Source organism: Sycon ciliatum, chromosome 9, assembly GCF_964019385.1.
Source record: "Sycon ciliatum chromosome 9, ocSycCili1.1, whole genome shotgun sequence".
Taxonomy (NCBI): Eukaryota; Metazoa; Porifera; class Calcarea; order Leucosolenida; family Sycettidae; genus Sycon; species Sycon ciliatum.
In genome coordinates, this window is record NC_088651.1 from 6,915,702 (window position 1) to 6,941,744 (window position 26,043).

The window sequence follows — 26,043 nt, forward strand, 5'->3', positions numbered from 1 at the left end:
CACCTCCCTAGTTTGAGTACGACTCCCTGCTGTACATGTACAATTGCACTCGGTAAAATCCGTCCCGAAGTTCAAAGCTGGCGCCCCCAGGTCAGTTTCCATTACATCACCGGAGGGCTCTGTGTGCATGTACCCAACTCGGTTCTGTACCCATCTAGTGCACTATGCCGAATGCACGTGTTGCACGCCGCAAGTCGTGTGATAAAACTGTTGAAAATTTCTTGTGCTCGCTTCACAAAGTAAAGCTGGAGAAGAGTTGAGTTTCATTTGTGGAGAAGGAGCATGGCCATGTACAACATCTCGTACACAGCACGCAATGCAGAGAGGCAGTAAAGAGCAAACAGAGAACACACACAATCCCTTTTCCAACACGACTTGTGTGTGTGTGTGTGTGTGTGTGTGTGTGTGTGTTTGTGTGTGTTTGTGTGTGTTTGTGTGTCCCATATGGTGCAGTGGTATGTGCAGCGATTTCCAATCGATAGGTTGCGGGTTCGATTCCCGACGATTGTGGTCACACGCGTCTTTCTTCTCTTTCTCAGACTCTTCCTGACTTTTCTTTCATTCTCCTGGGTGGTTACCAACAGCCAGTGCATGCCGGAGTATGTGGTGTGATGTGTGTGCGGGAAAAAAATAAAAAGACCAAAAAGTAGGGATTCACTGGCCAGAAAAAAGCCACTTCATAGCTGTGTGGTGTAGACCAGGCTGAATAGTGGCGGTCAATTCTTCAGCCTTGCAAGCTGTTGAATGGTGCAATCCCAGCACAAGTTGCTATGGCTTCTGCTGTAGCATCGCTAGCATCGCCTCCGGCGATGGGCGTCCAATGGTGTTGGTTTTCAATTGTGTGTTTCTTCGCCATGCAGGTCTACTTGTTAGTGTACCATGCATTAGCTAGTGCATTGCTTCTACCCTGGCCGGGATTTGCGGAGGCTGATCAGGTGAGTCAGACTGCTGTTGTGTGGCAGTTTTCTAGCACCCTCGGCACCGGTCACGGTTGGATATATGAATTGTCCAGATGACCGAAGCCGGTACATATGTGTTCGCGCATCAAAAGGACTGTACACATGGTTCTACCTGTATTTTTGATGCTCTATTACTGTTATGATCGTGAGACAGTCGCTGTGCACATCCATATAGACTGACTCGTATGTAAGGTTGCATAACGGCAACGCTCATGATGCTCACTGTCCATATTTACTTGAAGTAGGACCATAAATACATGTATACAGTGTACGGGCTGTCAGTGCGCTGTTGGATAAGTGACGTGCCGGGTGACTGACTGCCAGATAAGCTACATGCGACTGTACTGCTTTTGCTGTTGCTGTTGCTGCGATTGCCATCATGGCACTTTCATGGATGCTGCTGCATGTGCTGAACTCCTCCATTGCGTTTTGCTAGGTGTTGGTCTATTTACTGTACGACGCGGGTGTCTGGTATTGCGTGATTGCATGTACAGTTTAGTGCTGATTATCAGCACCTCTCGGTGAGCGGGGCTGTCTCGAGGGGTTCAGATAAAAGAGCCGCCACACATCCATCTAAAACATGTTTGTTGTTGTTGTTGTTGTTGTTGTTGTTGTTGTTGTTGTTACTGCTGTACCACAGCAATGGCCAGCGCGTAGTGAAGAGTTGCGCAAGTTAGTGAATGGCATAACGCAGTCGTTCCATCAGCTTTGTCGTCAGGCTGGGCTGGCCGAGGACAAGAATATGCAGAGCAGAGGTATGTATAGCATGTATAGTTTGTACAGTTGTGTCCAAAGAAATCCACCCTATGTGCCGAAAGCAGCGCCAATGCTTATGCGGCCCTCGGATCAGTGTTGGGAACGGGCATGATGTAATAATTGTCTTACTTTTGACTGGCGGATCGGATTTATTAGGTCACGACTGTACACTGTACATGCACTCAGTGATAAGCAACCTGACACTTGTATTTCCTTACTACTATCTGAGACGCGGAGGAAATGCTGATATGTGTATGTGTTGGACAATGCTGGTACATACCGTATTTTCCAGAGTATAAGGTGCACTTTAAACACGCATGATTCACCCCAAGAAAGTCAGCGTGGCTTATATTATGATGGTCAAATGAACGGTGATAATTATACAGGGTAGATGTGTGTATCGTGACGAAAATCTGGGTGCAGCTTATGCTCTGGAAGACATGGTACATCATGTAACATGTAGTAAGCCTGGTCATGAGATTGATTGGGGTTCATGTGCGTTCATGCTCTGGAGTGGGAGCAAATAGCTTTGCAAAGGGGGGATTACAATTAAACAGAGCATATTAAATTTACAAGTCCCCACACTCTGCATTGTAACTATTGATTGTCTTGTGCTATGAAACCTGATCTCAGCTAACTTGTGTATTTTATTCTGCTTTGGTGCTGGTGTGTGTGTGTGTCTGTGTGTGCGTGTCTGTGCGCGTCTGTGTGTGTGTGTGCATGCGCGTTTGTGTGTGTGTGTGTGTCTGTGTCTGTGTGTGTGTTTGTGTTTACTGGTGTGTATGCTGGTGTGTACTGGTGTGATGTTGACGCACAGTGAAGCCAGTCATCAAGTGTACACTGACAATTCTGCGTCGCTTGACGGAAAGTGTGGAGAATGAACAAACTCGCTGCAAGGTCTTGTTACATCAAGCACTGATGGAGGCCATTGAGACATCGCTCAATCTCTTTCCTATCTTCATCCAAGAGGCTGGTGAGTTTGCACTATCAATTACATCAAGAGTACAGAAACCCGTCAGAGTGTGCAACTCCACTATTGGTGCCGTTCCGGCTGAATTTCAGGCTGATACCAGTTTTATGATGCAGTGTGCGGGTTTCCCGTATTTCAGATGTATCCTACACCAATGTATGAGCGTGACTTGAATGCATGTCCGAGTTACAAACAGTATCTATTCTAGTTGGCAACTTCTCTTGCTCTCTGCTGCTTGGACTGCCTTAGGGCTGTTGGCCTCTGCTGGTGGTGGTGCTGGTGGTACTCGTGGTTGCGTTTGTGGTGCTGGGTGCTGGTGATTAAATATGGGAGAATGAAAGGCAGGAATGTGCATAGGAATAGATTGGCCAAGTCAAACGTTTGCCTCTTCCAGAATTTGAAGAGAGTGGCTGGTAAAACCATTATCTATACAAGCTGGCCTAATAGCTGCTCTAAGCTGGTTGTGTTTCTCAGCACAATTGTAAGCCAGTGGTTACGCGGATGTGCAAACTTTACTTCTTTTTTACAGTTGCTCTTTCTCTCTTCTCTGCTGTGTGCTTGCAGACGTTGCATCAGATCTGCTGGCGTTCTTCCGAGCTCTGTTTGCTTCCCTCAAGGTTCAAGTTGGCAGTTCATTTGCACAGCGAACTTCAGAAACGATCATGTCCCTCTTCAGCAAGTATGTACTACAGTAACTTTAGCGCTTGGTCTCTCTCTCTCACTCACTCTCTCACTCACTCTCTCTCTCTCGCTCACTCACGCACACACTCTCTCTCTCTCTCTCACGCACACACACACACTCACACACACACACACACACACACACACACACACACACACACACACACACACACACACTACTACTACTACTGTAGCTTGGTTGCCACAAGGGCCACACCACTTCGAAAGGAGCCAGAGTCATTGTCAGGAGCAGAAACGGAGATGACGACTCAGGTCACTCTGTCGACGGAACTGACGGTTGCAGCGAGAACAGCGAACACCATACGACGCTACGACACACGCACACACACACACACACACACACACACACACACATACACACACACACACACATATACACACACACACATACACACACGCACACATACACACACACACACACACACACACACACACACACATACACACACATACACATACACACTCTTCTTTTTGCCGTCCCGGTTACTGTATCACTTCATGTGAATTAGTCAAGTGTGCCTAATTTATCATTGCCGAAAGCACTTTTCAGGCGAGGTTCACCATACCTGTTGTAAAACCCAGTCTTCTCATTCACCAAGGAGTGTCTAAGCCCTCCTATTACTGCTCTTTGACTGCTTTCATGGGTCTGATTATGCACGTGTGTGTGTGTGTGTGTGTGTGTGTGTGTGTACATGTTCATGCGCTCGCATGTGTGTGCTCACGTTTGTGCGCGAATGCATTTGCGTATGTTAGTGATGTGTTGCAAACAACGCTGAGAACGTCTCATCGGCAAGGTTGTGAAGTGATAGAAAAGTAAGTGTATTGCAGATGCTCTGCTTCCAATGAATCTCTGCCTCGTGTATAATTTGGATTTGCTTATTTTCAATGGCATGATGGCATTTTCGATGCACCTGCATCACACTGTTTTGTTGCCTATTGTTATGTGGATTATAGCACAAGTTTGTTCAAATTGGATAGTGGTGGCGAGTCGACAATAATTTTAGAACTGCGACCAAGAGAACGAGCTGAACCAACATTTCATGAAAGCTTTTTAGTATTGAAAAGAACTGGATACGAAGGCGGTCCAAAGAAGTTGCCGACCTCCAGCTTGTTGCGAAACAACAGAGGTAGTGGTGTTACTAGTGACATCTCGCTCTCTCCCTTTCTCTCGTTCTCCCTCCCTTTCTCTCTTTCTTGTAGGTTTTTGACGATATTGCAGCTGCTTACCCAAGAAACCAGCTCATCGTTCAAGTCCTTCTTACCGACCATCATCTCGTTCTGCATGGAGCAGATCTACCCATTAGTAGCTGAGGTACGGTACGGTGTATGTGTGTTTGTCTTTATCTTGCTGGAGGTTCTTGTGTGGCAGCTCATGATTTGGTGAAGAGTAGTTCGAGGTACAGTGCTGCTGCAGATGATGAGATTTAGCCTTGTGAGTCATGTAACAGTGGGCATTGGTCAACAGCACTAGCTGAACAAACACTAGACTGTCCACTGTTGCAGGCAACTTACTCTTTTATGGTATGGTGTGTATGTGTGTGTGTGTTTGTGTGTGTGTATGTATGTGTGTGTGTGTGTGTTCGTATTCATATGCACTGCTACATGGGTATGCAATACAGAGACCGGATCCTGACGTGAAGACAGTGTTGTTTGATGTCTTGAGAGATGTCTTACTGTGCCACTGGAGGTATGTGCATTCTTCACTGCTCTGTGCTCTCTCTCTCTATCTATCTTTCTTTCTATCTCTCTCTATCTATCTCTCTCTGTCTATCTCTCTATCTCTCTCTATCTCTCTCCCTCTCTATCTCTCTCTCTCTCTGTTCACATACTGTCTTTGACTGCAGACCCAGTGTCCACAGATATCCACCTAGCTCATTCTTATAGTTATATGGCTTGTACTCGTTGTTATATGAAGCACAAGTTCAATGCATAGAATGTGCATGTTATGGAACTCCATGTCTTCATTTTCTCTACTACCTACGCCTATCTTACTACAGAAGAACCTTGTCTACCGGTCAAAGTGCTCAATGCACACGGAATTCAGATGTTCAATGCAAGCAAAAGTCCGGTGGTATAAAAATTGTCTCAGTTTCATGCTCGCAAGCGATCATGAGGAATCGCCTGATGATTGCTTGCGGGCCCGAAACTCTTTGAGACAATGTATTGTTCCCCGGATTTTCGTTCCGATCTGTCTACTGTATATTCCCCAATTCTTTCAATTCAAAATCCCTAAACCACGCTCTGTGTTGGTGGTGGTGGTGTTGTTGTTGTTGTAACAGATTCTTTTTCCCGTCCAATCTGCTTGCTCGAGTACGTGCTGGTAGTGCTGGTGGTGTGGGTGGTGTGGGTGGTACTGCTAGTGCTGAATCTGAACCCAGTGAACACCAGGAACAGTTCATTGCCATCATGCAGGTGAGCTGCTGCTGCTGCTGCTGCTACTGAAATGTGTTTGATTGAACGCACAAACCAGTGATATCGATAATGCTGCTGCTGCTGCTGCTGCTACGTTCTCCCGGGTGGAGTAGAGTATGTTGCAGGTTGTACACTCTGTTGAGCTTGTCCATAGCGGCCTCAGCAATGGTGTTGTGCACTGACTTTACTGGAGATGTTTGTAAAGACATCATCAAAAGTACTTTTGTGTTCTGCGAGAGTTCCTCACCGCCATACTAGTAGTCTCTTTCTGGTCGTGTGTTAATGGTGGGATGGATGAGCGAGTCTTGTCTGGAGATCATGCATCATTTACATGGTACAAAGAATACGTGTTGTGCAGACAATCTGTATTCACTTTGCCTTCTAGCGAAAGTTAGCTCCACACAAGAATACTAGTAGTGATTGCTGGCAATGGGTAATGTGTGTCCCTTGTGCACTCGGGTTCTTTCACCGTGTGACCTTGCACTTGGTCAGACTATTCCCTTTCCGTAGCTGTAACTCAATAAGCGGTGTGCTCTTGCAGTCCTTCACCGCACTGGCTTGCCATATACTAGGGGTGAAACGACTGACCCAAATTCCTTATCGTCTAGATTCAATCCTGTCGACTGACTATCGACTTGTTATCGACTGACATTGCCCTCACACATGAACACAAGCACAGTACACTAACACATGCATGGTCACACACCCATGCACAAGCAAGCAGAAGCACACTATGAGCACATTGTAGGTTTCAACGTTCAAACAGACCCATGCGGAATGTGTTCGCACCGTTCTTGTACTCGGCTGTGTGTTTGAAAGCGACATGGATTCAGGCCCCAAGTGTACTTCACAGTACATGGCCTGAACTCACAAGACAAGTGCATGAACTGCATCAACTTCTGGGCATTTATATATGTATTTTAACTATGTTTTAAACATAATGCGGGTCGATAGGGGTTTTCCTTCTATCGACTCGACCTTTTCGTCTGACCAGTCGACTTATTGACTCAGTCCTTTCACCTCAACCATATACCCATGATGTCACAAGAACAGCGTGACAGCATGTCTTAGCATGTCTTTGCGACAATCACCGACTCCACTCTCTCTCACTCTCTCTCTCACTCTCTCTCTCTCTCTCTCTCACTCTCTCTCTCTCTCTCTCTCTCTCTCTCTCTCTCTCTCTTCATGTACGTTTACATCTACTTGTGTATCAGGCATTTGGCCACTCGTTCCTGCAACCGGACATTAACATCTTCAAGAAGAACTTGCAAACAATGGAAGATCTGAACGAAAAGTGTAAACTTTACGACAAGGTAAGAAATTCCTTGTGTATGCTCTGCTTGGTTTATGAACAAATTTTGGAAACTTAAAGGAAATTTTCAATGTCGCAACCAAGAGAACAAACTGTGCTGTAACCATCCTGTTATTGGTGATAGATATCTACACGTGAGAGATGTAAAGAGTTGAGTGAGTTGCAAATGTTTGAATGCGTACTGGGTTTTTTCCGAGTATAGGCCGCACTTTGAGCACTCAAAATTCACCCCAGAAGTGCGACTTATACTTTGATGATCAAATTGACGGTGATAAATTGGATAGATGTCTGTATTTCATGGCAAAAAATGGGGGGGGGGGGTGCAACGTATACTCCTGAGAATACGGTACATCTCTGTCGACCGCGAATGGCTAATTCAAGTACATAATTATGGTTAGTTGATGGGTTGAAAGGGATGCTTGTGTCCGGCAACTACTAGTACTGTGCGCATCCTTTCTGTCTTTTCTTTTCCTTACGAAGACATTATGGGCAATGTTGGAGTCATTTCTTTTGCTGCTGTTGCTTTTCTACCTCTTTGTTGTTCTCCTTTCAGGAACTGTTCAGACAGATGATGCTGACTCAGTTCATCAATGTCTTGCTGCAAGTACTGATTCACAAGTCACATGACCTGTTAGCCGAGGAGATCCAACTGGCTATCTATCACATGGCCAGGACAGATTTCACTCTCTTCTTCTCGCAGCTCTTGCCTCAGTTCCTGATTTCAGCCAGTGAATTGCAGGACTCGCAAAAGCAAATCTTGGCCGACAACTTTCAGCGTGACCAGGTAGGCTATGATCATGTCAGAGGGAGGGAGAGAGAGTGAGAGTGAGTGAGAGAGAGAGGGAGGGAGGGAGGGAGAGAGAGAGAGAGAAAGTTACATTTATAAAGAGAGAGAGGGGGAGGGATTGAGAGAGTGTGTGTCTGTGTCTGTGTAAGGTCCTTACTGCATAGAGTGATCTGTACCTTAGCTAGGGCAAAGTGTGTGCTGTAAATCAACTAATTTTCGCTGGCGATTTAATTTCGCTGATTTCGCCGCTAGGTACCAACTGGCTAAGTAAACCGCAGGCCAAAGTATGGCATAGAGACAAATGATGCATGATTTAGTCATAGCTGCACGTGAGAGAAACAACAGTAGTTGCTATAGATCGATTTCTTTTTTGAAAACCCCAACCGGTCAAAGTTTAATGACGGCCACATGTTTCATTTCGAGATCGGCCAAAGTTTCTCACTGGCCAAAATTTGTTGACTTACACTACCACAAACGGAGCACAGCAATGGAGACTGGTGCCGTTTTTCGTATGTAACTCTGGATTAATGTTTAGAGGCACTCGTCAGACAAGTCTCTTTTTTTGCCTTTGTGACTGTGGTGGTGGTGGTGGTGGTGGTGATCATCCTGGTGGTGGTGGTGGTGTACTTTCTGGATCTGGGCGCAGGCATGGATACTTGAATGACATTGTGTACAGTCCTGTATGCATGCTGGGAAGGTACACTGACTTTCTGCCTGCCTGTATGCCTAGTGTACACTGCCAGTGTGCACCATGTCAGTATGCAGACCGCCGTCTGACCAACTCCATCATAGCACACCGTATACTGTAATTGAAGGGAGCCTGCTTTGCCACTAAGTGATAACAATCAATGCATGGAATTTATGTTCAGTGCCTGGACCACTTTCTTTCTTTTCTTTATCCTCTCTCTCTCTCTCTCTCTCTCTCTCTCTCTCTCTCTCTCTCTCTCTCTCTCTCTCTCTCTCTCTCTCTGTCTGATTTCCGTGTGGCATACAGGATCAGCCGTCTTTCATCAACAATCTCAAGCGGTTCCTGGGTGACATTCGCTATCTTCATATCATCAACCAGAGCTTACCCAAGGATTCTGTCAAGTTGTGAAGCAAGTGAAGAGGATTGCGTAGCCACTCGCCCGTCCACCCATTGGCCCTGGTCCGCAGCTGCCTGCTGTTGCTATCCTGTTCATCTCCATCAGGACTCAGCCACCGCTGGGTGTATTCTCGCCAGCACGCATTCCCCAGTGCCCCTCCACTGATCTGCTGACGGTGTTGCGCTTGTTGCTCCCTAAGCAGCTGATGTTTTGCTCCGGGGCATCGTATCTGTTGCTCCTTAGCATCGTATTGGCTACGTGTGGAAGCTACGTCATTGTCACAGCCAGCAGCGGTTAGGTTCAGTCTCGTCGCTACCACGGCCACAGCTGCTGTGTGTATGTAGCTGTTCACATGATGTCCAGCTGCTGCCTGTCGTCGTCGTCGTCCACCACTGGCACTGCAGGGCGTAGTACCCTGTGTGCCTGTGTATGTGTGTGTGTGTGTGCCGGTGTGTTAACACTATTCCTTAGCACTTACCTGCACCACCACCGCCACAGCACAGCGCAGTGACTCCGGGACGGCACCAGCAGTGCGGAGCAGTCAGTGCAGCATCGCCGGCGGACCTGCAATCCGCACAGCACAGCTCTTCCTGCCGAAAAGGCAACTGTTGCCTGGTGTCTTTTCCTGCACAGCCTCCGTGAACGTGCACAGCTTCTGTCATCGTGCACGTTTCCTGACGTGTTGTCACTGCTGTTGCTGCCGCTGCAGCACCTTGTTTTATTTATTCTGACAATGGCCACTGTTGTCATGACCAGCATAGCGTAGGTGTATATAATACCATAGTCATTGCCTAGATCCAGTTAACATGCACTCTGTGCCCATTGTACTTTGCCACCACGGTTTATAGTCTTATCTATTCTTCTCGTTCTCTTTCTGCTGACCGATTAACCAGTGTGTGGGTGTGTGCGTGCAAGCGTGCGTGTGTACAGTGGGGTGGCTTGGTCACCCTGATCTCCGTGACGTGTGTCCTCATCGCTGTGTCCCGTGCTTATGCTGTGTGTGTGTGTATATCTATATAGTAAGTGTGTACAATGTTGTGTGTGTGTGTGTGTGTGTGTGTGTGTGTGTGTGTGTGTGTGTGTGTGTGTGTGTGTGTGTGTGTGTGTGTGTGTGTGTATGTGGTGACTTGTCCAGCATCTGTATACTGTACTTGTTTGCTACTGGCCGTGTCTGCCATTGCAGTCTCGTACTGCACGCATAGTGGCACGTGGCAGTTAGTCGGCGTGTGGCCTGAAACAACAGTACGGCCGCAGTGTGAATACGTATCTCTCTCTCTCTCCTTTTCCCTGTTGCTCGGTGTCATGCTTTTCTTGTACATACCTATGTGTATATTTTGCTATTTTATTTTATTTTTGCCAGCATGCAATGCTGCTTCTGCTGTTTCTATTTTATTTGTCAAGTATGTAACATTCCATTACTCGCAGGTTGTTGCTGCTGCTGCTGCTGCTGCCTTGTTCCTCTGTTGATTTTGTTGTTGGCAGTGTTGCTCATTCCCTGTCTTTATCCTATTGACGAACTGTGCTCCATCTGGTGCTGGACAATTTCTTACTACTTTTTACCCTTCGGTATCTTCTCTGCTTGTTGATGTTTGGTTTTCTGTTACAAATTTCGAAATTATCGGCTTTCATTCACTGCTCTTTGTTGTTGTTGGTACTGTGTGCGTTTGTGCGGCGTGTAACATGTGTTCTTTTGTAACCCGCCGGCGTTTTGCTGGTGTGTGTGCACGTGCGCGTGTATGTGTGCTTGTGCACACTCCCATGCGCTCAGCGAAAATGACCTCGGTGTTGACACGAACCCGCCCAGTCAACACCGAGGTCATTTTTGCTGAGTGCATAGGAGTGCACACACACCTTTGGAACTTTGGAAAGCCCATCGCCAAAGGCGATGATAGCTGGCCAGGCAGTAGTTCTTGTGTCGGGATACATCATTCGGACGGCGAAAGTCGCGGCCGCAGACACACACACACACACCTCAGACATGCCCATCGCGGAAGGATGATAGCGAACAGCAACTTGTGCTGGGATTACACCATTCAACAGCTTGCAAGGCTGATGAATTGACCGCCACTATTTTTAGCATGGTATCCACCACACAGCTGTTTGAAGCGACACACACACACACACACACACGCACACACATGCATGATAAGATTGAAAATACTTGAAGTGATAGGAATGACAATGTGGATAGCTAAAATAACAGAGGATCATAACTTGAACTCGAATGTTGAGCCAATATTATCATGGATAAAAAAGGAAGCTGACTTGCTGACTGCTATCTGGTTACATTGGTGGACAGTTGGTCGCAAGAGTATAGTGACTTGCTGACTACTATCTGGTTACATTTTGGTGGACAGTTGTTCGCAAGACTCAAGAGTATAGTGACTTGCTGACTGCTATCTGGTTACATTGGTGGACAGTTGGTCGCAAGAGTATAGTGCTTGCTGACTGCTATCTGGTTACATAATGTCATTGGTGGACAGTTGGTCGCAAGAGTATAGTGACTTGCTGACTGCTATCTGGTTACATTGGTGGACAGTTGGTCGCAGGAGTATACTGGGCTTTGCGGTATTGCTCTTGTCATAACTCGTAACATTTGGTCCTTTTTTTTAGAACACGGATGTCCTTCCTATTATATATATAAAGCATTTTAAAAAGGAAGGACAAAATGTGAGGTCCACTATCGATCATGGATAAATTTTATCCATGATCGATAGTCATGATAGTGGACCTGATCTAGGTTTATAATAGCGCTGATGACCAATGGCAATGTCGTGAGCAGAGGTTTTGAGGTAGCCCATGAACATGATGAAACTCCCTATCTTATTACTCTTGCCCTGGCCTGGGCAAGTAATTAGTTAGTTGGTGAAGTACTGATGGCGGTGATCATGGTGATGCGAGCAAGCGGATGCTCTTGGAACGAGTTACATGCACACGCATTATCAACAACTCCTTCCCACAACCACAGACAGTAGGCAGTACAGGGGACGGCAGGATCAGGAGGCGGCATTACTGAAGACTCACTGTACTGCATGTATGATTACAATGATGTAAAAACTAAAATGTAGATCTACATGCATGGACCGGGAGGATCTAGGAGACGGTCGTAGAAAACATTTTACCGTTTATTATGATTTTGTCTATGATAGTATTGATAGACTATGTACGACTCTACGAGTGCTTCGCGCGCAGGTTTTTGTTGAGACCACCCGGGGAAACTGCCCTGTCGACGACAACCAATGCATGATTATGTCACGTCTGTCTCTCTACTCCTAGATCCTCCGTCACTTCTCTGGTCTCTCTTTCCCATGTTGTGTTGCGCGTAGTCCAGTAGCTGTTGTAGTTAGCGTTTTTGCATTTTGCTTTCTGCCTGTGAGCGTGCGATCCCCCTCTACAAGTCTAGTCCTGCTTCACGTGTGCTGTCTGTGTGCTTGCTGACCAGCACTCCAGGCAGTAGATCTTTGGAAGATTGTGTACTCGAACTATTACTCGCACACGCCGGAGATGGACGGCGAACGTCGACAGGACGGAGTGGCCCGCAATCATGTCGTCAACCAGCGACCAACCCTGTACTCAGACGATTACACTAGCGATAGCGAGGAGGAGGACTACGAATACGACGATAACCACGATGTTGCTGTGCGCTCTCGCCAGAGTAGTGATGCCGTCGGCGGTGCACACGATCATCCTCCTGATCTTGGTGACGTGGCTTACACCGGGAAAAGAAGAGCGATCGGTGGCTTGTCTGCCCAGCATGCAGCGATACGACCTAGGAAAGAACATGAAAGTGATGGTGCATGCATTGCTAAGCCAGCCAGAGAAATTCGGAAGGCTCCACGGCGCTCCACAAAGCATAGGTCTAAGGCACCGCCTGGTGGAGAAGTGGGACAAGAGCATGGTTTCACAGCACAAATACCCGGAGACTCGGTGGAATGGGAATTCCTGTATGCACGGCAGCAGGAGCGCGATGGCCAGGCATCGACTCCTTTCAAACTGGAGAACGGAGACGTAGCACCATGGCTGGACGAGCGAGAATGGGCAAGAAGGCAGCTCCTGTCGTTTGACAATCTATCCAAGCTGTCTATCTCTAATGCAGCGACGGCAGGAACAGCTGCACAAGAGCCCGTGATTGATGGCAACAAGCACATTACCAACAAGTTGGGCAACAAGAGAACAGAATCGGAGAAGACGGCGTCGCCGACAAGTGAGATATTAACGAGTTCTACACCGTCCAGCAGTGGTACTCCAGCTCCTAGCAGACTAGCGTCGGTTCAACCGAAAACTCAACGTCTTCTCGAGGTGCGAAAGGGATTCGTTCCGCATCGAGAGACGCAATGGGAGAGCACGCTGTTCCGGAAGGAGGCTTACGAAAAGTGGGCTGAGTTCGCCTTGCGTCGTTTTATAAATCGTTTGGAGCCGCTGGAACGGAAGGAACTGCGAACATCGAAGAACGACGAGGTGTACTTTGTCGGGGATATGGCAATCAAGTATCGGCCATCGTACAGTGCAGCACGAGATGGAAATAACAAAGGTTATGATGACTACGAGGGACACTATCTGGGCATTGTGCCACGTGATCACATCAACTATCGCTATGAGGTAATCAGGTTCCTGGGAAGTGGAGCGTTCGGTCAAGTAAGGCATACTGAGCAATTCTCTTTTGCGTGTGTGTCTCGCTGTCTCTCTGTCATTCTCCTTCAGGCTCTCTCCTCCACTCTCTCACTCACTCTCACTCACTCTCTCACACCTTGACCTTCACCTTGATCTTGCCCATTGCATACGCAATGATAGCGAATGTCGGAAAGTTCAAGTGAGAACATGAGCGCAAAATTTGGCATTTCTCTCTCTCTCTCTCTCTCTCTCTCTCTATCTCTCTCTCTCTCTCTCTCTCTCTCTCTCTCTCTCTCTCTCTCTCTCTCTCTCTCTCTCTCTCTCACACACACACACACACACACACACACACACACACACACACACACACACGCACGCACACACACCTTGGACCTTGGACCTTGGACGCGCTGCCATATTCTGGCTATGCGGACCCCATGGGGGTTGAGCAGGTTCGGAACAGTAGGGGCGATGACGGGATATGTCCTGTGGTCTACTGAAACGCCGACCGCAATTGCAAACGATGCAGAAGGAGCTACGGTCTGTGTTGGTTGCTCTGGCCGAGCCTTGGCTGCACTTGTGACGCTTCATGCCTTGGCGCGCTAGCACACAGCGGTTGCAGCGGGCGCAGTGGAAGCTGCAGCGTTTGCAGGACATATTGTTCGTAACTGGTGACTCAAGTGTGTCAGAAGATGCCTCTGCTGGTGATGTTGCTGGCGAGCACTTGTGTCGGGCAAATCCACCCTTGCTGCGGAACCATCTGTCGCACTGGTCGCGCGCGCGCGCGCGCGCACACACACACACACACACACACACACACGCACACACACACTCTCTCTTTCTCTCCCTCTCTCTCTCTCACTCACTCTCTCTCTCTCCAAGTCCTCTTCTTTCCAATAGTGTATCTGTGTGCCTGTCTGATTATAGACATGCCCGTGAATGTCTTCACTTGTGCCAGCCTGCTTGTCACTGACTACTGACTACTGTGGATCGTGTGATTGTAGATCATACACAGGGGCAATGTCGGAAGGTATTTTACTGTGGTACGGTCAGCCATCTGAAGTACAAGTTACTCATGGAGGAGGGGTGGCTGAGCCGAAAATTTTGGAAATTTCGAGTCCAGATCAGTGTATTTTATTGATTCACGAGGTTCTTGGGTCAAAAAGTGGTACGGTCAATACCGTAGTGACTGTACCGTGCCTGACGCCGCTGATACAGCCTCAGCAACAGCTAGGTGCAGTGTTTGGGAAAACACATTTTTTTGCATTGCGCGAAATCGCGCATCTATGAGCGACATCCACATAAACTGCTGGGACCATGGTTGTGTACTCGAATCTCATTCTAAACACCCTTTTTTCTTCCTTTTTTCAGCCGTTTTTTGCAAAAAGTCCTCGAGCTCGATTTTTTTTGATAGATCGTTCTTCAAGGAAAGACGAGTGGACAATCGATCAACAGGGCCGAGGACGAATGCGTCTGGTTGGAGTTCTTGCGTGGCACAGGATGACCAGACACACATATAGATACATTGCGACGATCCAATCTGCACAGTGTTTCCTAATACCGCACGCACGACGGTAAGTACAATTCATGTGATTTCAAATTGTTTGTGATCTACAACGTCGCGAGCAGGACGGAAATACAGCAACAGCACGACAACCGTATAACCAACAGTCACCTCCATCACATTCTCCAGATCAGAAGGCAAGTGAGGCAGTGAACATGAAGAAATAAAGTATGAAAGAATGAAAAGTGAATAATTCAAAAATCTCAGAAACGTTGAACGTAAAAAAAACACTGAGAACAAGGAAAGTGACTTACTTCGATGGCAAAAGACAAAGCGAATGTTCCTCGTATGGACCTGGCTCTTGCAGAATCAGCCACACTGTGGAACCATGTGTTTGATTCTACAAGGGATGGCTACCTGCTCCTCACCAACCAGCCTCCACGACGGTGGTAAAGTCGCCAAAAATACGAAAGTTGAACATTTTGTGCATGCATGCAATAGAAAATTTGTGCTGAGTATGTCCAATGGCCATTCGAACAGGACAAAGCCGTTGCGCAAGCTGTGACCCTGAAACTAACTTCGTCCATTGGTAGCGAGGGTAACCCTGAGCTGGAAAGTGTAAGGGATGGCATGCTACACTCCCCCGCATACGCTTGACAGCACGATTTGAGGCGTGGAGTAGTAATATACCAGTATCTTACTACCCCCTGATACCTGATGCATGGACGTCGTCATCTTCATCCCGCAGATCGAAAATGCACAGGTGTCGCGTGATTTCGCGCAATGGTCTTCAATGGGCCCTGGTATTGTTCTTGTTGTTGCAGTGTAAGTTAGAGCTGAAGAAAAGCATTGGGATACGACTCTGGGCTTTCAACTGTGGCCGGTAGCAAGAGTAACTTACATGAAAAGCAGAGTGTGCAGCTTGGGGCCTTCTCTGCTATGGGTGTCTGTCACGGCGGAATTCCGTGATTACATCATATTTGGTGCAGATCTGAGGCGGGAAATGGCGTAGTGCGTACAACTGAGCTGCAGTTGTGCAGAAAGAGACCTGCTTGAATCCTGCTTGTACGCACTACATCACTAAAATGATGTAATCACGGAATTTCGCCGTGACAGCAACCCATCCGAGCTGCACACTCTGGTTTTCATGTACTCTTGCCGGTAGTCACTGGTGGTTTACTGTAGCTAACAAAGCTATGCCAGACTATGATATGGGTCCACATTCAGACCAGGGGTCCACATGTAAACAAGCCTCCATATCCGAAACTGGGCTGGCCGTTACGCCATTTTTGAACATGTTACGCCTATCTACGCCATTACATTGCTGTAACCAAGAGTACGTAACTAAGAGTGTGCAACTCGACGATCCCTCAGCCCACGGTAACATTCTATGACAGCAGTCTTTCGCGGCTATTTGACTCACTCAGGATGCCATCATGTGCGGCCAGAGATCAACGTACAAAGAGTTTGTACATCCAAGCTGTGGTAGTCGAAGCAGGACAACTCACGATAGATCGATGTGTCTTGAACCTAATGAACTCTCACCGTATCTAGCAGGCAAACGCGGGAAAGCATACACACTTGATCATACGTCTGCCAAAGAATGGTGTAATAAAATCCGCCGTGGGTGAACCCATTTGGCAGCTTGACTCAGATAGGAGTTGCACACTCTTGGTTATGTTCCCTTGCTGTGATCCAGCTGATCGATGTGCGAAGAATGCCAGTCAAAAATCTTCAGCCATGACAGAATTGTGGCTGTCTAAATTATCTGTATTCTAATACTATGAGTGTCTATTACATCTCGTGCCAGGCGGAACCGGTCCGGTTGGTCAGGCCATGGCCGGGCCAACTCCTTGGCCACCAACGTCTGTTTACTGCTGAGGAGGCCATGTGTATACCGGGGTACCCTGCAATGACTCCATATCATACACAACGTATGCAGGGCTAGGGTATGGCTGGACCAATCACAAACTGCTTCTGCCGGTCCTGCGTGACTGATCTGTTGTACAGGTGGTAAAGTGTTTCGACCACAAAGTCGGCAAGATGGTGGCACTGAAGGTGGTGCGCAACGATGACGAGTCCAAGAAGCAGCTGATGCAGGAGGTGACCATCCTGGAGGAGCTGAAGAACAGCACCGGCGATGTAGCCACTAACGTTATGGCAACCTGTGTGTGCCTGCTGGAGCACTTTGAGTTCCGCGGACACATCTGCCTGGTCTTCGAGCTGCTCAACACCAATCTGCAAAAGGTACCGTAGTTTCCGGAGGATAAGCCGCACCCCCCCCCCCCATTTGTTGCAGCGAAATACAGACATCTTCCCTGTTTAAATATCACTGTGAATTTGATCATGAGCTGATTGTTTAGTAACTGGTGGTTTTAGTGTACATTATAGCGTAACTTGTAGTTCCTTGCCCCACGCTCATGAGAACCTGGGGATGAGCGGGGTGTTCTTTTGGTTCCGGGGTAAAAAACACCCTGTTGAGTTGGCTATGCTGACTCTGTAGTGCTGGTGGGTACCCCGCACTCATCAGTTACACAGTTGCGCTCAGTGGAATCCGACCTAAAATGCAAAGCTGGCACCCTGGACAAATGTCATGGTGATGTCATGGTGATGTCATCATGATGTCATCATGATGTCATGGTGGCGAGTCAGCAAAATCGCCTATACAGTATGGACACTACATACAGCTTTGGATTTGGGAAGGTGATGGTAGTGATGAGTGAGTGCCCGCCACGGACATAAAAACATATTCCGCCCGCCTTGCTGGCTGGTGGCGTTCCCATGACGGATGCGGAAAACTGGGCTTCCAGCCGAGTCTCATGCGAACCGTGATTTTTTTTTTTTTTTTTTGCTGGCTACTTCTGTCAGATCTAAGAATGGAATAGCCAGGTATTACAACTGGGTCATCGCTTATAGTGTCATTAAGCTAAGTTTCAGTAATAGCTGATACACCAAAGTTAAAATTATGCAAAACGTGGTGAACTTCTTCAACTTTGTTCCTGAGGCTGCAAGATTTGTCTTGTAAGTTGTAACCGATGTCGTAATAACGAGGGTAGACCTGTATCGTAGTGTGCGGAGTGTGCTAGTGTAGATCTACTCTCTGCTCCTGTTGCTGCATGCCACTCTATCACCTGACAGATGCTAGCTGACTATGGACAACAAGGCTTACCAATGGCCAAGGTGCGCTCGTTCACAACTGACCTTCTCAGATGTGTGTCTAGCCTGAACAAGTTACAAATCATCCATTGCGACTTGAAACCAGAAAACATCATGGTGGGAGGTCAAAGCGGCAAGCAGTCACTCAAGGTACAGTCAGTGGCAGTCACTGTGCATGGTTGATCACTGGGTGTGCATTCTCGTCACTGGCAAACAGTGCGGCGTGCTGTAGCAGTGTATGGTGTATACTTCCTTTCTTTTCTGCTGTGTGTGTGTGTGTGTGTGTGTGTGTGTGTGTGTGTGTGTGTGGTGTGTGTGTGTGCGAGCGCGCGCGCGAGCATGCGTGCAGGTATGGCTAGAGACTGCCCAAAGGTGCGCAGTCATGTAGCAAAGCATTCTGTGAGCCACGGTTTCTTTATGATATCGTTGTTCTTCATGACACCTCCTCCCCTGACCCCTTGCAGTTTTTACACATAGTATTACCTCTCTTATTCCTGTAGCTATGCAAAATACATTACGAATAGTAGCGTCTGTCGCTAGCCAGAGTCCACAATGCTATATTTAGTGCGTGTGGATGGGGTGTGTCCCAAAGGTTGGGCATGATCACGTGATCACAAGGCCCAGCAGCGCGATAGGCGAGCGAGGGCTTCACCCGTGACACCTGACTGAGCACTAGCCGCTCAGCAAATATCATCATGGCGATGACAAGCATGTCATCACAGGTCCCGAGCTAGCTCTTTTGGTGCGATCAGGGCCTGTTTTGTTTGAATCTGCAGACTCTAGTAAACCAAGCATCCGACCAACCGACCAACCGGACACTCACAATAAAGTCTAGCACATGGCAAAGCACTTGTACTTGGGAATCTTGTATATCGACACCTGGCTTATCTCCCCTCCCCTCCCCCCCCCCCCCCCCCGAGATGAGTCCTGCCACCACTACATCGAGGTCAGTAGCGCCTCCTGCCCCCCTCGGTCACATTTGACTGTGGACAACCTTACATCCCAGCACAAGGTACTATGTCTAACATGGCTTTTCCGCTATCATCGCTTCAGCGATGGGCATTTGTAAGAAAAAAAGAAAAAAAATGTAAATTATCGTGTCCTTTCCTGAAGGGAACTCGCGGCGGCCGCTAGCACGCGGTATACCCTATCTGGGCACTTATAAGTGTATAATACATTTACACGTACAGTCAACTTCGCTTATAACGACACTCGGCGGGGCATCAGAAAAGTGTCCTTATTCGCAAAGTGTCGTTATACACGAAGTCTCATTATATGTGTCACAGTTGGATGGGACTTTGCTCCGGGCATGAAAATTATGTCGTTATTCGCGAATTGTCGTTATATCCGCAGTCGTTATTAGCGAAGTTGACTGCACATTATTATGCAAGTGTAAGTGTACGTGCATATGTATGTGGATGTGTATGTGCACGTGTTGCGTAGGTTATAGACTTTGGCATCAGTTGTTTTGAAAGGAGTCCATTGTATAGCTATCTGCAATCCCGCTACTATCGTGCACCTGAAGTCATCCTCGGTGCCAAGTATGGTAAGTTGCCCTAACTCTACATGTGTGTCTGTGTCTGTGTCTGTGTGTCTGTGTGTGTGCTTGTATACATACACACACACGCATGCATACATGTAGATACACGGACATGTGCACCCACCCACGCACCCCCCCCCCCCCCCTCTCTCTCTCTCTTTATTTACACTTTGCATGATGTCACTAGCATCAAGGACTAGACTTCACAGGTCTGTTAGGCTAAATTCACTGAATGGCGAGGCTTTACTACCATGGGTTCCTGTCTCCATATTTGTACTTCGACGATGCAGTAGCCTGCTGTGTTCCCTGAGCCTATCACACTGTTGTGGGGTTGCTGTTGATGTCACATATGTGCTGCTTCTGTTATGGTGGACTCTGATGGAGAGCCAAGGATAAATTATAGAAAAGAAAAGGACCAAGAAACTACAAGTTGCGCTATAATGTCCACTAACACCACCAGTTACTGAACAATCAGCTCATGTGATAACATTGCACGGCACTAACGGACGGTACTGACGTTCTTCAACTAACTGGCTAACAGCTCTAGCGCATAGGATGCTCGATGGATGTCCGCCTTGATTATTATATTTTTTCATTGTTGCAGTTGTCTTTGTTTTTGCTGGTGCTGGCGCCATTGTTGTTGTTATTGTTGTTGTTATTGTTGTTGTTGTTGTTATTGTTGTTGTTGTTGTTGTTGTTGTTGTTGTTGTTGTTGTTGTTGTTGTTGTTGTTGTTGTTGTTGTTGTTGTTGTTGTTGTTGTTGTTGTTGTTGTTGTTGTTGTTGTTGTTGTTGTTGTTGTTGTTGTTGTTGTTGTTGTTGTTATTGTCGTTCTCGTCGCTGCTGCTGCTGTGAGTCCATTTACTCACGAGTGTGCGACACACTGCTGATGCTCTCTTCTGCTGCTTACGTGTGATGGACATGCACACAGGGCGTATGATCGACATCTGGAGTCTTGGCTGCATAGCGGCGGAGATGGTCAACGGCAGTCCTCTGTTCCCCGGAGACAATGAGGAGGAGATGATGGCCATGATCATGGAATGTATCGGTGTGTAATACTGAGGTGTACTGTAATTTCACTAATTTTCCGTGTGCTTTTATTTTCGGTACTTTCAGTGTGTCTGTTTAACACCTAAAATTTCAATACACCGCACAAACACTAACACACATAATCCAATAGGGAACTGCTTCTCGGTACCGAAAATTTCTGTTCACCTAACCTAGCCTGTTGCCCTCACACCGAAAATATTGAGCACCGAAAATTTCTGAAATCAGAGTATTTATACTACAGAAGAACCTTGGCTACCGGTCACAGTGCTCGATACACAGCGTGCAGAGCCTAGTACACACGAAAATCCGGTGGAACAAAAAAAGAGACATTTATTCACTTTTTTTGTTCCACCGGATTTTCGTGAGTATTTATACTAGAAATCCATAGAGTACTATCAGGCGCGTAGCACCGCTGTTGGAGGTGGTCCGGCTGGAGGGGGTGTCCCCGGGGAATTTTTTGAAATAGGGTACAAAATCCTGCATTCTGGGCACTTTGGGCATTGTGCTAAAAAATTGTGGTCCGGCCCAAAGCGGGACCGGCTGCTATGCTCCTGACTATAATACTCTGTACTCACTATTGGAAGTTTCCGCTCCTTTGCCATAGTAGTATTAGTAGTGAGAACCCATCAGGTCCACGAGAAGAGTGCATGCTCCAGTGGTTCTTGTCTATCTCTTTCTTGTCTACCCCCTTTGTCTTCCCCTTTCTCTAAGTCTAAGTCTTATTCTTCTGCCGTATTCAATACTTCTGAAACTATAAAACTTTGACAGGTGTACCTCCGCGTTACTTGATCAAGACCGGCCACCGCGCGGACGGCCACTTTGACGACGCCTGCAGACCGCTGTATCGCAAGACGCGCGGCAAGCAGGGCCATGAGCTGGAGCCCGGGTACATGAGCAACGACATGTACTACGGAGCACCGGCCTCCAGGAGTTTGCTCAGCTTGATTAAGACCAAGGATGCTCAGTTCTGTGACTTCATCACCAAGATGCTGGTGTGGTGGCCCCACGAGAGATTAAGTGCCGACGATGCACTGCAACATCCCTTCATAACCGGCGTCAAGCCAGAGCCTGCCAAGAAGGCCAAGCAAGCAATGCCTGCCATTGCAAAGCCATCAAAGGGTTGCTACGTGGAGCCTGGCAAAGTCCTGCCTCAGCAGCTGCTGCAAGGAGTCGGTGCGATCATGAAGCGCACGCCCGTACAGGAGCGCGCCATAAACATTCACGAATGCCAGAAGAGACGAGAAGAGCCCAAGCAACAGCGACCGCCAAGGATGACCAATATGAGCTTGGCGAGCAGCAATATTCCGACGTACTGGCAGAAGAACACCCTCTCTCCCAGTCATGTGAACCCGCGTGTACTGATGGCCAGCTGTGCCAGGGGACCGCCGAAACTTGCTCTGCGATCGGTGCCGCCGTCGCATGGTGCACCTAGTAATTGCCTGAAGCGAGCGAAAGACCGCAATGCCGAAAGGATGGCAAAGTATGGAATGAGACCTGGAGCAGCAGGTGCACCCACACTCGTACCTGCACCAAACATGCGGAAGATCAAAACGGCGCACCGGAAAGCAGCGGAGGCGCTGGGTAAGCAGCAGAGTGGCCGCGCCGGCACAACGAAGCAAAACAGTCACGTGTTGAGTGCATTGAAGACGCATGTGCAGAACGCGCACATCTTGCCAGAGTCCGTGGAGACCAAGTGGAGAGGCGAGTTCATACTGAACAGACCCAGGACGGTACACGATGTTTTCAGTGGTAAATAAACTGGTGTGTGTTTGTGTGTGTGTGTGTGTGTGTGTGTGTGTGTGTGTGTGTGTGTGCGCGTGTGTGTGTGCGGAAAGGGGAGGGGTGCTCGCTTGTGTTTGTGCACATGTGTGTAAGTTACGCATATGTGTATGTTTGTGCACAGCGCAACGTCTTGCTATGACTTCGCAGCAAAGTAATTAGCTTGTGTGTGATGAGTGTGTCTCGCAATCACTTTATGTAGTTTATCTTAGGCTCAGTCTATCATATTGCTGCACCCAGCATCACCATCCACATTATCAGCGGACAAATGAGCTAAGACACGTTGCCTATCAGCTGTGTTGTCATGTCTCTCTCTCTGAGTCTAGAATCCAACAAGACTGCGCGTGCGCCGTATGGGTTCCTGGGTGCCTGGAACCCCCTTTTTTTTCGCTCAAAATGCAGGATTTTGCTTCATTTTTTGAAAATTTTCCCAGGGGAGGCCCCCCGGAACCCCCCCCCCTTGAAGGGCACCAGCGCACGCGCCTGATACTACAAGCACTCTATTGTCATGGCAACTGCACATCATAACCAGCTACAGGTGGCGGCGTGTCTCTCCTTTCTCTCCCCTTTTTTTCTATCTCTGTCAGTATCTCCTTGTGGTGATGTCATGCAATGATGTCACAGTGAGCCAGCATTACTGATGATGAACACCACTGTTCAATGTTGTGTTGCATGCTTGGCACAGGGTATCGCCTTGTGGTGATGTCATACAATGATAATCACAGTGAGCAAGCATTATGCATGATTCATGAACTAATTCTCCTGCCCGATGATGTTTGTTATATGAATCAGGAGCCGACTGTACTTGAACGGAAAATGAACCTTGTTTCAATCAGGGACTGCCTCATTTTCAACCCTAGATCTGCATGTACCGGTGTGCACGAATTGGGTGGGTCAACCTTTTCGAACGGTGAGATCCAGCCATGGCCGGACCGGCTAGACCGGGTGCTACGGCCCTGAGGAGAGGTGGAATACGGGCAAAGAGAAACTGCATGACCAAGTACTGAAGTAGATGTTGTACTTGGTAGTACATGTGATAGCAATAGCGCAAAGAAGATTGTGCATACATTATGATTGTACTGTATTGGGCGCATTTCTCACCTTCTTTATTATTATTATTATTATTATTATTATAATATATTTGAGGATTTCCCAAAGACGTAGTCTAAATTGAAGGGAGTTCCATTATAATGGGAGGCTGTAGGGTTGAGATAGCAGACAGTGGAGGGCTAATAATTCGTAATGAACAGCCTAGCAAGAGAAATACAATTATGCTGAATGTTCCAGAATGGTCCTTTAATCAATGATACCTATAGCCTCGGGGTATGCCTTGAAATACGAAATGTACCGAAACAGAAACACAAAAATTAATAAGAATAAGCGCAACGCACAAAGAAGGAGGACAGAGGCATGTCAGTGCGGAGTGGCATTGTGTTTGGTGTCAGAGAAGTGCGTGCAAATGTGACTGTGAAACAGGGACTGCGAGGCTGTGGCTCTCAGGTCTGCGGGCAAGGCATTCCAGACAGTAGCGGTGCGGAAGAGAAATGACCTCCCGGCGTGTTTCCCAACCCGTGGCAGAGTGAATGCGAGTTGGCGGCGGCGACTACGCGTGGGGCAGTACCCCGCTGCTTCAAAAAGTTCTGGTTGGGTGGTGACCAAATGGAAGAATTCCATAAGGCAGGCGATCTTCCTGCGCCAGGATAGACTTGGCCACCCCAGCTGTTTAAACAATGATGACTTGGGCTCGTCTGATGGGCAAGGGCATCTCTCAAGCCACATGACTGTGCGAGCTACTCTGGCTTGCGGCCGTTCAAGGGTGAGCCGCTGTGCAGCAGAGAGGGAGGACTCCCATACTGGGGCGGCGTATTCTGCTGTGGGGCGGACATACGTAAGGTACAGCTTCCTGACGATGTCTCCTGTTAAACGGTCAGCCATATGCCACAGAAGAACGCAGCGCTGTCTAAACTTGCTTATTGTCTGTTCAATAATTATGCTCCTGGAAGCTAAGTGTTTCACTCAACAACACTCCCAGGTGACGGTGACTGGTTGACGGCTGGATACCGCGGATGGTCTCTGCAGCTCCTTCCTCAGCGAATGAGATAACAACGGTTTTCGATGGGTTGAAGGTTCCGCCTAATCGGTCGGCCCAGGCAAATGTGTCCTGCAGGGCAGTCTCCATTGGGCTGGTACCTTTGGTTCGTGCTTGGCCGACGGCGGTGTCATCCACGAACAGGTAAACATCAGCGTGCTGGTTGCGTTTCGAGGCTCTGGGTAGGCTGTTGATATGTACCAGGAAAAGCAATGGCCCGAGGTGGGAACCCTGGGGTACTCCAGACTTGACGGGACGTGGGGAGGACAGATGGTGTTGGACGCGGACGCTGAATGTACGCGTATCGAGGTAGTTCTTAAACCAACTCGTAGCCGGAGCATCGCAGATAGTCCCGAGTTGCTGGAGAAGCACGTCATGCGGCACTTTATCGAAGGCCTTCGCAAAATCGAGAAATGCAGCATCGTAAGGGATGCGTTTATCCATGGTTGATGCGATCTTAGTAGTGAGCTGTATCAGCTGGTCAACTGTGGAGCGATCACGGACAAAGCCGAACTGTTCCGGGACAATGATGTTGTTGACCTCGAGATAGTGACCGAATTTGGTGGCGACAATCTTGTCTAGTGCTTTCGAAATAGCTGGGAGTAGGGTTATAGGGCAGTAGTTGGAGGGATCACACGGGTTACCTTTATTTTTAAATATGGGGCTTTCTCTCTGTAGGCTACTCTATGGTCTGAAGTAGTATTTAATACAATAGTTGCTAAACCCCGGCCAGGCCATCACAATGACACGGGCAATTGTATGTAAGGGATTGGTACACTTTCACACCTAACCACAAACTGACAGCTGAACTAAATCAAGGCTCGCGCGGACAGAAAGTCTCACTAAGCGGCTCAGGACAGTCAGGTGTTTGGTGGAGCCGAGGAACGCTCAGGCACTACAAGTAAAAAAGGCTTTCATGCTGCACGCAGTGTGCAGGCGCTTCTTCCTCCTCTTTCAGGACTTGAAGACACCACTGCAGCTGTACTTATGGTTGATACTATGGTGGTAAAGACACACCTGGCAATATGGTGATAAACACACGCCTGGCCACACACGCTCTCTAAGCTGCAAAGTTCTGGCACAGAGCTCTCCTTCTCACCACCACCATCAGTTCGCGCCTGGCGCCTCGTCGATGCATGATTGGCGGTATCCGACATAGCAGGCTGGTACATCAAGTAGCGCATGGCACATAGAAGATGACACAGCAACGACATAGCTCGATTGCGACGTACGTTTCGTCCCCGCTGGACTCATCAGGCAATCTTCTTCTTGGATGTCTTCATACGGAGCTTGACTCGGGAGAATGAAGTTGAAGACACCACTGCAGCTGTAC

At 48.0% G+C, this 26,043-nt stretch overlaps 2 protein-coding genes across 2 annotated transcripts in view; both read left to right on the forward strand.

Annotated features, from left to right (window-relative positions):
• Window positions 1-10,615, forward strand: part of LOC135824786 (exportin-6-like) — a 32,592-nt gene extending 21,977 nt beyond the window's left edge. Inside the window, exons 18-28 of the mRNA XM_065337490.1 lie at window positions 861-935; window positions 1,600-1,714; window positions 2,533-2,688; window positions 3,250-3,364; window positions 4,141-4,200; window positions 4,588-4,699; window positions 5,007-5,074; window positions 5,667-5,799; window positions 7,014-7,112; window positions 7,665-7,895; window positions 8,893-10,615. Of these exons, the coding sequence (XP_065193562.1) occupies window positions 861-935; window positions 1,600-1,714; window positions 2,533-2,688; window positions 3,250-3,364; window positions 4,141-4,200; window positions 4,588-4,699; window positions 5,007-5,074; window positions 5,667-5,799; window positions 7,014-7,112; window positions 7,665-7,895; window positions 8,893-8,994 (1,266 nt within the window). The 3' untranslated portion in view covers window positions 8,995-10,615. The remainder of the gene's footprint in view (window positions 1-860; window positions 936-1,599; window positions 1,715-2,532; window positions 2,689-3,249; window positions 3,365-4,140; window positions 4,201-4,587; window positions 4,700-5,006; window positions 5,075-5,666; window positions 5,800-7,013; window positions 7,113-7,664; window positions 7,896-8,892) is intronic.
• A 1,872-nt stretch (window positions 10,616-12,487) lies between these two features.
• Window positions 12,488-22,600, forward strand: LOC135824219 (dual specificity tyrosine-phosphorylation-regulated kinase 2-like). The gene is made up of 6 exons (XM_065336951.1): window positions 12,488-13,618; window positions 17,109-17,345; window positions 18,237-18,404; window positions 19,698-19,800; window positions 20,724-20,840; window positions 21,611-22,600. Exons 1-6 carry the CDS (start codon window positions 12,488-12,490, stop codon window positions 22,597-22,599), a joined length of 2,745 nt encoding a protein of 914 aa, XP_065193023.1. The 3' UTR covers window position 22,600.
• Window positions 22,601-26,043: the final 3,443 nt, after the last annotated feature.

Excerpts from the sequence above, each read along its gene's own strand:
- LOC135824219 (XM_065336951.1), top strand. The coding sequence starts at position 12,488 with ATGGACGGCGAACGTCGACAGGACGGAGTGGCCCGCAATCATGTCGTC. Across the intron at positions 13,619-17,108 it reads GAAGTGGAGCGTTCGGTCAA|GTGGTAAAGTGTTTCGACCA; the intron begins GTAAGGCATACT and ends TCTGTTGTACAG. Across the intron at positions 20,841-21,610 it reads CATGATCATGGAATGTATCG|GTGTACCTCCGCGTTACTTG; the intron begins GTGTGTAATACT and ends AAACTTTGACAG.